This window comes from Strix aluco, chromosome 12 (genome assembly GCF_031877795.1).
Source record: "Strix aluco isolate bStrAlu1 chromosome 12, bStrAlu1.hap1, whole genome shotgun sequence".
Taxonomy (NCBI): domain Eukaryota; kingdom Metazoa; phylum Chordata; class Aves; order Strigiformes; family Strigidae; genus Strix; species Strix aluco.
The window spans coordinates 3,870,047-3,885,106 of record NC_133942.1 but is presented as its reverse complement, the minus strand read 5'-3'; the positions used below and the strand labels follow the sequence as shown (position 1 = coordinate 3,885,106).

The 15,060-nt window shown below is 53.9% G+C and overlaps 1 protein-coding gene across 2 annotated transcripts in view; it reads left to right on the top strand.

Moving 5' to 3' along the window:
- RBPMS2 (RNA binding protein, mRNA processing factor 2) overlaps positions 1–9,960 on the top strand; it is a 29,908-nt gene extending 19,948 nt beyond the window's left edge. The window contains exons 7-9 of one of the 2 annotated variants that reach the window (XR_012624818.1): positions 187–349; positions 8,415–8,484; positions 8,720–9,960. Coding sequence is in view for 1 of the 2 variants with exons in the window: in XM_074837207.1 (XP_074693308.1) it covers positions 8,415–8,477 (63 nt within the window). In the remaining variant the exon portion in view is untranslated. The remainder of the gene's footprint in view (positions 1–186; positions 350–8,414; positions 8,485–8,719) is intronic. The other variant, XM_074837207.1, reaches the window with a different exon arrangement.
- The last annotated feature ends 5,100 nt before the right edge of the window (positions 9,961–15,060 follow it).

The following is a 15,060-nucleotide window of genomic DNA, read 5'->3' as shown; positions in this document are numbered from 1 at the left end:
TCCTGGCGCTGCCGAGCCGCCGTGCCGTGGTGATGTTCCCAGCAGGCACCAGGCTGCTGTGGATGTGACTGTGACCCTGCACTGCTAAGAGCCTCTACCTGTGGGGGACTCCCCTGACTTTAAGATTGTCCCATGTGCCTTCCCTCCCTCCCACCCTCTCTCAAATCCCTCCTTTGATGTCCCTAGTGAACTCCAGCCATGATGCCAGCGCAGGCTAGCCCTGAAGCTCAGAGCTGTCCCTGGAGATGGGACGCCCTAGTGATGCCTTATTGCAGCTAGTGGAGTGGCTGTTCTACAGCTCCATTCCTAGAAGTGTTAAGCATGATGGCAGCCACGTCTGGAAAGACTGGTAAGGTAACCATCTCTCCTCCAAGGTGCACCATGGGATTTGCAAGCTTCTGCCCATCTCTGTAGCCCGTATCTCCTTGGCAACCCAGTGCATGGGCCTCACGCTACCCACCCACCAGAGCCTGGGGAATGAGATACCAGGCCTTCTTTCTAACCCACATCTCCAACTCGGCAGCACATGACATGGCGCACACAGCATGGCACCATCTTACATCAGCTCCTACCAGCTGAGCCAGGCTCAGCCAAGTCCTGCTGGTGGGAGGGGAGCAGCCTGGTTGAGCCAGGGCATAGACAACCCTGCTGCTCGATGTGAAAGAAACCTGGTTTCTCCCCAACCACGACCCTTCGAGGGCAACCAGAAATACACCTTGACCTCACTCCTGGCACACGGTGGGGGAGGTGAGTGACGTGATAGTGATAGCACACGACTAAATTCTAGTGGGCACGTTAGACAACAGCACTTGCCGGTCACTTTGTTACAGAATTGCATAGCGGGACAGACCCTGCCCTTAATCATGGGTCTAATCTCACCTCTTTCCTCTCCAGTTACTGGAAACGGAGCAAGTTCCTACCTGGAGCTTGGCTTCTCTCTTGCAACCTGAAATCACAGGCAGGACACAGTCTTGTGAGCTGTAACAATGGGAATTGGCAGCCTGGGAGAGGTGGGAGTGGTGTAGGAAACTGGGAGCTTGGGAAGAGGGAAGATGGCCTGGCCTGGGACTGGTTGGCAGGGAGGATGGTTGCTGTGGCCAGCTCTAACTGAAGGAACCAAGTCTTGGCTCGCTCCTCCTTGCAGTGGTTCTGGGTAGACTTTTTTCCTCTGTGGTAGTGATGTTGGGGAAAGAGGCAAAGATGGGGGCCCAGGGCTGCCTTTTCCCTTGGAAGACTGTGAGGTGCAAAGATGTGCAGAGTTGGTGTCCTGGGAGGATGGGGGAAGCTTGACACAAGCACAGAGACAATGATACAGCTTGTCTTGTTCTGCTTGGACCAGTTTAATCTATTGCCTGTGTGATGGAGTCGGGCTGCACTGCGTCTCTGATGGGAAACCACTTGTTTTGGAGTGCCTCTAAGCCGGGCTCTGAGGGGGCAGTAGGAGACACTACTATCAGTGTTCCTGGAGCTCTTCTGAGAAGAGTTGCTTCCTGCTGTGGCAGCTCCCCTGCAGGCAGGACTCTGCTATGGGCAGGACTCTGCTATGGGCAGGACTCGCCCTGGAAAGCAGGGGCTGGATACAGGATTGTTTCATAAGAACATGGGTGAGGCTTGTGGTGGTTACCACAGGGTCCTTGTAGGATACTAGGCTGATGTGTTGTGTACCCAGAGCCCAGGAGACTGTGGTAGATGCTTCCAAGGCAGGGAGAAGCTCATGGACTGAAAACTCACAGATGCCAGTCCTTTTGGGGGTGGGATGCCCAAGGTGCCCTCAGAGCATCCATGTTGCTGCTGCTGGCAGCAGCCTTGTCTGGAGGCTTTGAGGAGATGGTGGAGGTGGGCACCTGAAACTGGGACCTGTCCAAGCAAGTGGTGGGTGGAAGGAGCAGTCCTGGATCATGGCTATGTGGTGGTACAAGAACCCAGCAGGACCCTGAGGCTTCCCAGCACTGAGTTGAGGCAGAGCCCATTGATGGAAAGAGATGTCAGTGCTCAAAAAAAAACCTTTCCCTCTTGTTTGCTGCCTGAACGCCAGTTCAGCCAGGAGCAAGCTGGTTCTGCTGAGTGGTGGCCGCTGTTACGGATGGACATAGGGCGCATCCCAGTGGCCGTGATCTGGTGCTGGCTCTAGAGACCTGGCAGTGTGGGGAAGATCTGCTGGGATGTTTCAGGTGACATTCCTAAGGGTCTCTCTGGGTTGACCCAGCGCTGAGGGATCTGGTGGAGTTGGGAACGGTCAGAGTGAGGTTAAGGGTTGGACTGGAGGATCTTCAGGGTCTTTTCCAACCAAGATGATTCTGTGATGGGCTCAGGTGCTGTGCTCCTTGAGTACTGCTTCTTGTTGAGATGCTGCTGTTTGGGTGGGTGCATCTGGGTGCCACCAGCCTGGCTGAGCCCTGGAGCACCAAGCAATGGCCTCTGTGGTGGATCTGCTGGACAATGGGGATCCTGCCTTTGTGTACCACTGACCTCTGGACTTACTTCACGGTTCCATCTGCAAAATCTCCTGAACTTCATGTTGTGGCACTTAAGCTGTGATAGACCCTCCCTGGGATGGGAGGCTGCAGAGAGTGATGGATTTTCTGTGCCCAGTAACTTGTTGCCTGTTTGTTGGGGCTGTTGTGTGGGACTTGCCAGGGTTATTTTTGTCTGGGCAATCTTCACGCTTCCCAGAGGTGTGAAGCACTCAAGACCTTCATGGTTATGGTGTCATCTTAAACTCCAGTGACTTAGTGCTGGCATAGCTGGCCAAGCGGCCCTGAGCAAGCTCTCCCCAAGCCAGCCATTTCCTCCTGACCAGAGAAAAGCAGGTGGGAGATGCTCTTAGCTCCTCCAGGTACCTGCTGAGCAGCCATTCTTGCTAAATCACACCTGGTGAGTGAAATGGACTGAGCTGCCATCAGAAGTGGCTTCCTGACCTGAGGCCAGTACTAGCTCTCCTTGGCTACCTCAAGCCACAGGAAAGCAGCACAGCTCACTTCCACTCTTGGAAAAGGAGAAATGCTTGTTTGCTGCGGTCTGTGAGATGGGTACGTCTCTGTGAGCTGTAGCATAAGCTGCCTCAAGGCACAGAGGGGTACAGGGCATTGGACGGATGCCTGTTAAAACACTCCTAAGCAACAGGGTGGATCAGCGCCTGTCTTCTGCATGGTCCTCAACATGGTGTAAGAGGTGCTGATCCTCCAGCTCTCCCTCACCATAGCTGCCTGGGGAGATGTGTGTGCTTGATTCGACTGCAGCAAGGTTTCCTTGGTGGTGGGCTGAGCTGCTTGGGTCTTACGCAGCATGCAAGTGTTTGGATGCTCATCTCCTCAACCAGCCCCTGAAGGACCCTGGAAGTGGGTGGCTTGAGTGAAGTGCCTGCTGCTGAGGCTGGAAGTATGTGTCCAGAGAGCACTAATGGATGATGTTGGTGCCTTGTGGGTGCACCTTTGCAGGCTGTCCTTGCCTGCCCTGGGTCATGTTGTCATCAGCTGTGTTTCCAGCTGGAGCAGAGCAGCTCTTGCTGGCCACCAAAGTAGTCTGCCCAAGGCTTGCACCCAGTGACCCGCAGCCTAGGGGAAGCAGTGGCCATGAAGTGCTCATGGCTTGCTGGGGTGAGGCTATCTCAGCAGTGCAACTGAAGATGCTGCTCTGCATGTCAGCAGCTGGTAACTAGATGCAGCTCTTGGATGTGTTGGTTGGGGTCCTACCAGCTCCCAGGAGGACAGTGGAGTGCTCTGTTCCTGTCTGCACAGGGAGCCTTTCTGGTACCTGGGGAGGTGGCTGGGTCCGTGCCAGTTGTAGGGAAAGTCCTGAGCTCCACAGGATGCTGGGGCTAACTGCAGAGCAAAGATAAGCAGCCCTAGAAGGAACTGAGAAGGAAAAGCAGTCCATTGGAGGAGCTAAAGGTGGCTTGAGGATGGATCTGTGTATTCAGTCCTCCCTTCTTCTTTTTCCTGCTGAAGGAGATAGTAGGCAAGATTGGAAACTTAAATTCTGAGGGTAACTGGGAGAGACAGTGGAGGACTTGACAAGGAGAGTGAAGTTCTGATGAGGTGTTTATCTGCCCCGTTTATCATTGCTTTGTGATTTTTAGATAGTGCTGGTCTTGTGCTGCAGCAAGGGAGAGGCTCTTCACTTCTGGATCTTTCACCTGGTCTCTGGAAGGTGGCAGGCAGAGACACATATTTCTCTTCTCCAGCTGTTTTCTGGGACAGATGTTGAATGTGGCAGCATGAGGTTGGCTGGTGGTGTCTGTCTCATCCCTACGGGCTGGTGAGCAGGAGATGTTTGCAGTGGTGTGGCCAGACTCCTTTCCAACTGTGAGCTAATGCAGCTCCAGAAACAACTGCATCTCTTCCAGTAAAAGCCTCCCTTGCTCTGCTTTCTTTGCCCAGTGTTGGATGTCTCAATTCACTCTTTCTCAGCTTCCTCCTTGACAGATGTAGTATTTCGAGAGATGATGGATCTTCCAAAAGCCCTTGAAGAAATTTGCTCCCAACAGGGAAGTGCTCTGGCTTGGCCTGCCAGGTTGCAGTCCTCTTGGGACAACCCTACAGTCTCTTGCGGTGCTGGTCTACTTTTCCAGATGGCTCCGGGAGCCTCTCTACTCCCTGGCAAAACAAGGTGCCTGAGACACTTTGAGGGATGTGAAGAGAAAACTGCCTTGGCAGGTGCCACTGTCCTAAAGAGCATGTCCTCTTGGCTAGCTGCTGCCTCTGGTCTGGTTCTTCCAGTGCTTTCTGCTGGTTTCAGAACCATCCCTCCTAGTAAGGGGGTGTTCTTGTCTCATGCCATCAAGCCCTTAATCTTTCTGTGGGCTGAAAGATCTGGCAGGTCATTTGCTCACCCTGCCAGCATGTCAGAGCCTTGGCTTGTACCCAGGATCATCGCATCAGCAGGAGCCTCCAGGCTGAGCCCCGCCGGCTGCAGGGCTGTGCTACTGGCAGGTGGGGCCGCTGTGAGTCAGGCTGCTTGGGTTGGCATGTATGAGCATCGGAGACCCACAGCAGGAAGGCAAGGAGAGGTGGTCCATCAGAAGTGGAGGTTTATTAGTGCCAGAGCTATGAACAGTGTGTGTTTTGTGACAAAAGCAGGATTTCTGTTGAAACTGGAGGTGCTGGAGGCTCTGGCCAGGCTTGGGGTGGGGTGTGCATGTGGGGCAGAAGCTGGCTCAGACCCTCTGAGGAGGGGATAAAGAGCCACCAGGCTTGGGGGGCAGGGTGAAGGATGGCCATCTTGCATGTGCACAGATGCTGTGCCTGCTCACATACAGCTGTGCTGCTTGGGTGAGCCCCGTGTGGGATGGAGGCAGCTCTTGGGGTTAAGCACTCACAGCCTTGTGAACGCAGGGGGAGTTTCCTGTTGCTGCTGGGCAGGAGGAAACTACTTCCAGCTGTCGAGGGGAGGGGTGCTGGAGTGGGAGACGCTGGCCAGGGAGGACTGCTGGCTGCTGAGATGTAGCTCTGCTGAGCAAGCACCTCCCGGTGACAGGGCCTAGGACACAAGTAACCCCCGTCCTTGCACTGGCAGCTGCTGTGGTGGCACTATAAGGTGTCCGTGATGCCACTGCCTGCACCAGGCTGGGAGCCTTCCATGGCCTGTGTCAGTGCAAGGAGATAACTGAGCCCCAGAGCAGTGTGGTGGCCTCAGGCTGGGGAGCAAGGATGCAGCTGAGCTGGGTCCCTTTCACAGGCCAACTGAGAAGTGATGGCATTGTGTATGTGGCACTAAGCCCTTTGATCGTGGCACTAGATGGGACCCCTCAATGGGGAGGGAGGGTCTTGGTAGTGTCCACACCTTCGATTCCCTCTGCCCAAGGCTGGACTGACTGGGATACAGCTGGCTGCTGTGTCATGGAGCAAGCTATGGGGCCAGCTGGGAGCTGACTTGGTGGCACCTACTTGCCTTGTGAAGGTGTCTGGCAAGGAGTCTGACCAGCCCAGGAGACCAACCTGGCTACAGCTACTTCAAGTGTGGTGCTGGTGCCTGAACAGGAGCCTGGGATCCAGCAGATCTGAGCTGATGAGAAGAAGATCCTGCTAGGACAGAACCTCTGCAAACTCTTGTAGGGCTTCTCCCTGTAGAAGCCATCACAAGAGGTACTTGAGGTCCCTGAGCTCATGCCTGGGGCTGTTCAGTTACTGGCATTGCAGCCCTTGTGCTGGTGGAGGGAGGACTCGGCTATCACAGGCAGTTGTGCTTTCTGGGAGGCACGTGCTTATTGTCCCCTCCAGCTCCTGAAATGACGCAGCTGTGTCAAGGTCTTGGCAGTTTGCTGCATGTCTCTGCATGAAGGATTGAATGCAAAGCCTCTGGCTTTACACCTCCATTGGGTGTCAGACTTCTGCTTCTTACGGGGGTAAAGTGGGTAGGGTTTGAAGGGACCCACTGAGGATGTGCCTAGCTTGGAGAGTAATCCAAGGGCTGTCACTGAGGCTCTGGGTGTCCTGGTCTTCAGCTCTGTCTCTTCTGAAGACCTGTGTGCAGCTTCTGGAGGTCTCTTGCAGCTGGGGTTGGGGACACAGGTCTACATCTCCACTCCTGGGTAACTTTGCAGCAAGACTCGCATTGCACGTGTCATCCAGGGCATCAGTTGGGCAGTGTGCTGCCTGATAGGTAGTTAGGAAATAGTCAGCTCCTGTTTCCCCCTTGTTGCCAGCTCTCATCTCAATCTAGAGTGGCTTTCTTGATGTCTCTTGCATGCTTGCAGCCTGCAGGGGAGACCTGACTCTGGCAAGAGCCCTGTTAGAGGCTGGCAGGATTGCCCTTGCAGGACACAGCCACGGAGGGGTTAGATGAGCTGTAAAGCCTCTGCCAAACCAGATGCTTTGGCTGTGGCTGCAACTTTTCCTTTGCCCAACTGACTTGGGACCTTGATTCAAGAAAGTCTGCCTGTTCTCAACCAAGGGTCCCTCTTAGTGGGACAGAGACACGCATGGGGCTTGGAGCTGGTCTGGGAATACTGTTTATTTCCTCTAGCCCTAGAGTTGTCCATGTGCTTGGAAGGGGAGCGTCTAGTCAGACTTGTTCAGGCAAGGGGACAACCGTGCCAGGATGGTCTGGCAAGGGGAACAGGTCACGCTGGATCTAAGGGGTTTTCTGCCTCTTCTACCCATCTTAAAGTCCACTGTTCTGCTGGTATCCGGAGCCCTGAACATACCTGCTGCTCTTGATGCCTGTCCTTACTGAGGCTGTGCTCTCCTCCCACCAGCTGGGGAGGGAGGAGAGTGGGGATAGCCGTTGTGTTTCACCTCCCTTTGCAAACAGCAGCAGGACTGAGCTCTGTGAGCTGTTCCTGCTGCTGGATCTGTGCTCAGTCAAGTGCACAGGCTCATCTCCCACTGTTCTTGGGCACGAAGCTGGTAACTCAGCTCAGTCTGACATACCAGTCTTGCAGACCAAATGGGAGCATCTGGATGTCTGATGCTATTCTACTGGATGTTGCCAGCTTGCTGTGTCTACTGACAGGCTGGAAGGTGTCTGTTCAGGCACTGTTCCCATGTCTGCTCATTGGGTCCCCATGCAGCAGTCCCTCCTTGGCAAGGAGCATGCCTGAACAGTAGATGTGGCAGCGGTGACCTGCGAGGGAAGCCCTCAAGTTTTGCTGGTTTGCAGCTCTATCAAGTTCTTCCCATGATGTGATTTGCCTGGAGCCTCTTCTGATGGCTGGGTTGTGGCTTAGAAAACTTAATGGGTCTCTTCCGTGGTGGATGAGCCAGTTCTTACCCCATGTGTGTCATGTAGAGGTTGTCTGGTTTAAATATGTGCTCTTGAGATGCCTCCTTTTGCTGGCTGAGGGCAGAGTGGCCACCACCTTGGGGTGCTGCATGCCCTAAGTGAGCCTCCTCTGCCCTGCCTGAGCCTTAATAGGGGGAAAGATGTAAACTTGGGGTGTGTGGGGGAATGGGAGCATGCTGGGGGGGAACAGCCCCTCCTCGCGCACACTTCTGCAGTGGTAAACGTCATAGATAGCTTGGTGGTGAGGAGCTTTCCTAGCTTGACTGGTGTTGTAGTGAGCTGGGACAGGCACGAGTGTGAATTTGGGGGCTGTGTTCTGGTTATGCCAATAGGCAGAAAGTACTTGAGATGTTGAGGCAAGCTCTGAAATGGGGTGCTAGCTTCCTTCTTAGATGTGTGGGATCCTGCTGTGCTCCTTAAAGGAGGGCCTGGCTGGGTCCCAGAGCCCAGAGCCTGTCCTTGCATGAGCCAGCAGAGCTGGCCACTGTGGGGCTGACATGTGGGTTAGTGCCAGCAAGGTGCAGCCCCAGGTTGGGATGCTACTTGAACAGTGTTTAGGGCTCACCCTGGAGCCTCCTTTCCCATGCTGGAGACATCTTTACTCAGTGGACCTTGCCTGAAGGAGCTGAAGGTTTGGGCTCTGGTTGAAATAACCCTGGATCATGGACCTCTGGTGTGGCTTTCTTTTCCAGATGCGCTGGTATCCTCCCTCTGAAGCTACTCAGCAAGGATGGAAGTCTCGTCAGTTTTGTTAGTTTGTTAGTAAGTAATTAATCACTCTCGGAGCTGGGTCCTTGGGGAGGAGGGATGGAAGCTCGGGCTCAGCCCCCTGCATCCACCCAAGGATGCAGTTGGGTGACATGGATGGGTGATGGGGCCGAATCCACCTTGGTGGGAGCAGGGAGACCCACCAAGCCCTGGGGTGGGGAAGGGGCTGCGGGTGCTGTTTGGGAAGTGGATCCAGCCAGCCCCGCTCACTGCCGCTCCTCTCCTGCAGCGTCTCTCCTCAGCTTGTGTTCCTCCTCCCGGCCTCTCCGCGGAGGGATGTGCCAGGGATGATCGCTCCGACTCCTCTTGGTTTGGTTTGCGGCCAGCAGACAAGGCACCCACCCCCTGCGTGTTTCCCCCTCCCCGGACTGTGAAGCCGCTGCGGCCCCTCGCTACAGGCCGTGGGCTGCCTCCACTCGTCCATCCCTCCGTCCATCCCTCCGTCCCTCCCTCCATCCCCAGGACATCCTCCCCGACTGAGCTTTGCTGTCCAGCTGTGCCGAAACCCAGCCGGGGGGTCTTGGTCCCGGGCTTCCCTGGGCTTGCCCTGCCCCGGAGGCTCGGCTGAAGGAAATGAAAGGCAATGGGTTTTGCATGTTTTCTGGCATGAATTAAAACACTTAACTTGTGTATGTGTGAATGTAAGTTTGTTTGTTCTAGCGTTTGTGTAACCGTTAGCAACAGGTCTTGGCCCAATGGATTGATCCATCAAGGTTTTCATCTTGCTTCGGTGAAGACTTGGCTTTGAGAAATACTAACTGTCCTTGTCTCACCCCTTCTCCCACCTCTGCCCTCCCCTTCCCAGTACAACCAGAAAAATTTGAAAAATGGTTTGCTGTTTTTTTTTTTTTTCCAAGTACGATGCACTGGGTTTCTGTTCTCATCCATTCTTCTCCGGTTTTAAAGTCAGGGTTAATATTATTTTTTTTCTTCTTCTTCAGACTATATATAGAACGACTGTAAAATATCTAACCTCTTTTTTTTGTTTCCACATCCTTCTGATTGGAGAGCATCCAGTCCTGCCAAATAATCAGCCATCCTTATGGGAATACCGAACAAAAAAAAAAAGTACGAGTATTTTTGTACCATGTGTAATAAGGAAATATTTATGCATCATAAAGAATTTCTTGTGTGTTGTGTGCAATTAATTATTATTATTATTAAAGAGAAATTGTAATCCTGTAAGATAAGTTAAGGTTTAGTTAAAAGCTTGAAAGAGAAGGGTTGTCTTCTGTAACAATGATTCAGTCAGGCATAGTAAACAAGAAATTGTGCAATTTTTGTTTTAGCATCTTTTTGCTTGGTATTGAAGTGCTTTAAGTATTATGCGACCATGGCTGTCTCGCTTGTATTAAAAGATTTGAGAGTAAGTTGCTATATAATTGCTGATCCTATGAGAATGTGAAACTGGATAATATATGAAATGCAACCAAAAAAAAAAAATATACTCAGAGGCTGCTGTGACTCTTTTTCTGTGGTCAGTTGTGTTTGTTTTGTTGTTTTTCTGGGGCTGGGTTGGGATGCTTTGGGCTTGGTGTGACCCCCACCCTCCCAGCCCTGCCCTGCAGGCTGGGCTGCGGCGCTGCTGAGGATCGTGAGTGGGGTTAGGGCATCTCCTCCCCATAGGAGAAGGGCAAGTCCTTGCCTGCACTGGCACGTGTTGAAGGGGCTGTTGATGCTGAACCTTCTGGAGGCCTCGAAGAGGGCAACCATGAGCTTTTTTGGGTGTGTTTTTTTGTTCCCCCCCCCCATGCCTGCAGTGCCTGAGGGCCTCTCCTTTCTCCCTGCCAGCGGCGCAGCGAGGAGAGATGTCCATAGAAGGCAAACGTCCTCTGCAGCTGCACCGTGGCCCAGTGCCTGCCCAGCTCCTCCTCGTGGGCCAGGCACCCTGGCTGGGGCTGCCGACATCTTTTTTGTGGCCTTATCTGTACCTGCTAAAGCAGCTGTGGGAGCTGCAGCCCTGGGGCAGGGGCTGCTTTTCCTGGCGAGATGATACAGCAGGGGCTGCCTGCAGATGCACTGGAGGCAGCTTGCTGAAATCCAAGCGGGGTGTCCTGGGCCATCTCCCTGATGTGCCAAAGGGGCTCCCCATGGCTCGGCTCAGCAAGTCTCTGTGATGGGGTGCTCCTAAAGCCCTCCCACGCAGCTTCCCACCCCAGGGATCAGTATTTTCCTCTCTCCACAGGGCTTTAAGGGCAGTACTGAGCAAAGGCGAGGAGCAGGGGGAAGAAAAAAAAAAAAAAAAAAAACAAGAAAAAGCAAAAGGCAGGTCTAAAAATAGCCCTGCTGGCCACTGTGCCTGGGAATGGACTCTGCTGAGCTCTGCCGCTCCGGGAAGTGACTCGCTGCGGGGCCGCAGGCTGCCTGAGCCAGAGCAGCACTGCCAGCCCCTTCCCCACGGGATCCCCCCGCCCGCGGTCCAGGCAAAGCTCGCTCCTGCCTCCCTCCATCCCAGCTCCTGCCTCCCTCCATCCCAGCTCCTGCCTCCCTCCATCCCAGCTCCTGCCTCGCTCCATCCCAGCTCCTGCCAGGCTGGCTCTCCCCTGCCGGGTCTGTCCTCATCTTGCAGCTCTGCTCACCTAAGCAGAAACACCCAGAAGAGCAGTCAGGGCCTGGTGATGGGAGCGTGCAAGGCTTTAAATTATAGAGGAGATATTTTTTTTTTTTTTTAAAAAAAAGCCTTTAGCACATGCATTAACATGGCCAGGCAATGAATAATTTACTCCCGGCTCTATTAAGCTTTTACACTGGGACCCATGCAACACGGCTCGCCTCGGAGCTAAAGTAGGTCACGACTGCTCCAAGGGTCCCTGGGAGTCCCCCTCCCTGGCTGGTGTGAGCATGACGAAGGTGTGTGTGCACACACGTGTGCACTGGCTGCCTCTGTCCGCCTGTGTCTGCTCGTGCAGGAGTGCAATGCCCCTGCCCCTCCCAGGCTGCTCCCACTTGTGCCCTACTCAAGGGGAGGCTCTCTGGGCAGCGATTTGGGGACGGGGAATGTCCCCGGTCTGTGGGTGGGATGGAGCTCCAGGATGGTGGGTGGCTCGGGATGGGGCACAGCCCGATGGCATCGCCAGGAAAAAGGGTGCAGGTTGCTGGCACCCAGGTCCTTCGGTCCCTGGCTGGACCTGTCAGCCAGTGGCCACAGGACAAAGAGGCCAGAGAAGAGACGAGGTGGCATTCAGGCTGGAAGAAGAAGGAATAGGGAAAAAAGCTGGTTTTGGTACACTTTCAGTTTAAATTTTACTGGAAACTCCCCCTCTCTGTTCCTTGTTTTGAAGGTGGGACAAAAAATAAATCAATCTGAGAGCTTTTGGACCATTTTCTCCTGAAAGTGCTGTGCTCTGCCACAGCGTGTGGTCCAGACACTGCAGCAAGGAGCACTTTGGAAACAGAAAATCCAGCTGTTCTGCTGCAAAAAGGCCTCTTGGCATGGCTGCACTGGACAAGCTGCTATGGAGCCGGCTTGGGCCCCCATTTGAACTGATGAGACACGCTTGCAGCAGGCCAGGGCGTCTTCAGGGAGGCCAGATGCAAAACTCAGTCCCTGCTTAAAACCAGAGACGTAGGAAAGGAGGCAGGTCATTTAACACCTGCATTCATCCAGGGGCCTGCTGGTCGCAAGAGACTGCAGCGCTCCTGTCTCCGAGGCCGGGAGTGCCTCGCGGCGCTGATGCTCTCCTCGTGGTTCTGCACACCTTGGCTGATGATGAAGGGTACCCGGATGCAGCTCAGCTGTGTGGGTTGCGTAAGCTGGTGCCGTCAGCTCGTTTCTATGGCGAATAAGATGAAGAGAGATTCAAATGGCTTTGCAAAGGATGGAAATGGCTCCTGCAAACCCCAGAAACTTCCATCTGCTGGTCTGCACTGGCAGCGCAGGGAGAAGAGCCTCTGCCATCATCTCCTTTCCCCAAGGCATCCCTCCGAGCTGAGGCTGAAGTCTTTCATGGTTGAAGACCTTTTTGAAGACCACTGATATCCTCCCGGTTGTTTGTCCATTGGGCAGACACCAACAGCCACAGCCATGAGGAGATCTCTCAGATAGCCCCGGATCCATGCTGCATCAGGCTTTAGCAGCTACTGCTCCCAAATGACTTCCAAGAAGCTGCAGCCCACGTAATGTTGCTGGGATTTCACTGGCAAATGTGCGTGGTCCAGCCCCGTGGGGATGAGGAGCAGGTCCGCTGCAGGCAGGGAGCATCACATGTACCAGCTCCGTGGAGCCCCAGCCCAGCCGTGGCACGTGGCCAAACAAAACGAATGGCCAAGCTGCTTGATGATGGATGAACTTGGTAGCACAACTCTGGAAGAGGCAGGCTTGGCTGGCGGGTGTGTAAGTAGGCTTACCCAGGCCAGAAACATCACCAGGAGGGCAGAAAGAGCTAGGAAATGATGGAGGCCAAGCAGGGAGCTGTCTGCTCCTTATCTTGCATTTCCTTATTGCACAGTGCCCCCTCTCATGAGTTTTGCTTACCTGCCAGGTTTGGATATGAAAAAATAACATTTTCTATCCCCCTGCCAATCACCCACTTGTTAAATTATTCCCCAACCCAGCACAAATTCTGTAGAGACTTGGAAGTGGCATCCCAATACCCCAAACAGCAAGCACAGAAAAACACAGGTGCACAGGGGCCATACAAGTTTGTAGAGACAAAAATACACCCTGCACAATAACTGCTGGTGAAAGGTGAGAGGTAGCAGGACCCACCCCCAAAGCGATGGATCACAGCCCAGAGGGGCTTTGGGAGTCAAGGTGCTGCTGCGATGGGATCCTGCACAGAAGCCTGTAATATTGTAATAGCAAGCGGTTGATGGAGGTTATTAGAGGAGTTACCACCATCCTGATTCAAAAATAACGTGGGATTGGGCCAGATCCTCAAAGAATAAAAGCCGCTCTGAACCTGTTATTTCTGACAGTGTGATGGGAAAGGTCCTGCGGGTCTGTGTGGAGTCACAGCGCGTCAACGCAACGCACAGTACAGAGGGAAAGCCAGGAGATGGCATCCGAGACCTGAGCACACGCCACCAGGACACTTTCCCAAACAGGAGCTGAACAGGAGGCTGCAGATTGGGACAGTGGAGAAAACACACATAGATTTTGTCTTGCACCTTCCTCTCCCCCTCAGGATGGGGAGAGTGTAGGTACTTCAGACAAAGAAACTCTGTATTAACAGAGGAAAATCTTTTTACTTTTCTGGTCAGCTATAGCACTGTTACCAAAAATAGACTGAATCTCAGTGCTCTTGCCGGGGTGGGGAGGGGCAGTGTCCATAGCCCAGCGTGACTGTGGTGGGACCGACACCAGCACTGACTCAGGCCAGTTGTGACTTGGTCCACCTGAGCCTGGGAAACCCCTGAGGCTGCAGACCTCCCTCTTCTGGGTGCCTCTCCCAATGCATAGCTTCTGGTATTACACATTTAACTAAAAAAGAAGAAAATATAATAGTCTTATGTGATGACATATCAATGACACATTCAGCTCTTTACTAGGCACGGGGCAACGGGGGTCACCCGAGCTTGGCAGTGGGCTACCTGGTCCAGCTCTTTTTGCAAGTGAGGTTGAGGATGGAGATGGCTGGGAGCATCCCCACAACCCGACGATGGTGTTGAGTCTGACGGCAGATGGCACCAGGAGATTAGCTCGGGAAGGGCTGAGCAAGTCGGAGTGCCTGGAGGGAGCAGATGCAAACCACTGGACTTGCAGAGCTCGACCAGGCACAGACTGTACAGCTGCTGGACAAGAGACCAAGAGGAAAAAACCAGCTGCAGCAACCCAGGCCCCTGGGACAGGGAAAGCAGGGAAAGACCAGCCCCTGATAAAAACCTAGAAGTGTCTCCAAACACATCCAAACTGTCCTGCTCCCTTGGTTCGGGGCACTCAAAACAGGAGAAATCCCAACTTTTCCTCTGTGATGCAGAAGGATTGGAGTCTCCAGGGTGTTTGTCCTGCTATGGGAACCCACAGCTCTCCCCTTCCCTCCATTTCCCATGCTCTCGAGTCACGGCAGAGCAAGCATGCTGGTGGGCTCCATCCGCTGGGCTTCACCTGGTGGGCTTCATCCGCTGGGCTTCATTGTGATTGACTCACTCCTTTCATCCTCCTCTGGGTCACAGGAGTGAGTGGGAACTCCTGAACCTTCCTGGGGGCCAAATCTCTGTGCTGCTCGCCCAGGACTGGTGTTTCAACAGGAAAAGGGAGGATGCTAGCGTGCGCCAATGTGCCAAAGCCAAATGGCTGGTGCATCCACTGCTGACTTTCACGGCATGCCGCACCACGGTCGATGTATTTTCGTCTGCCCTTCATCCTCTTGCTGTCCTGGGCATCCTGCTGAGGACTGGGTTGGTTGCTCAAGGGTGACAGCATGGCACCCCTCCTGCTCTCTTGATGAGGTGGGTACCTGCTGTCCTCCCTTCTCTGCTGTCAAAGACAGCACAGACAGTCCTCTGTCCACCACCAACTGAGCTCACGCAGGGTGTGCTGGAGTTTCTCAGGAGATCTGCCAGCCCCACCAGAAAGCAGACAGGGTCTGATCTGAGAGGGTCTTATGGGGCCTACCAGCCTTAGGGACT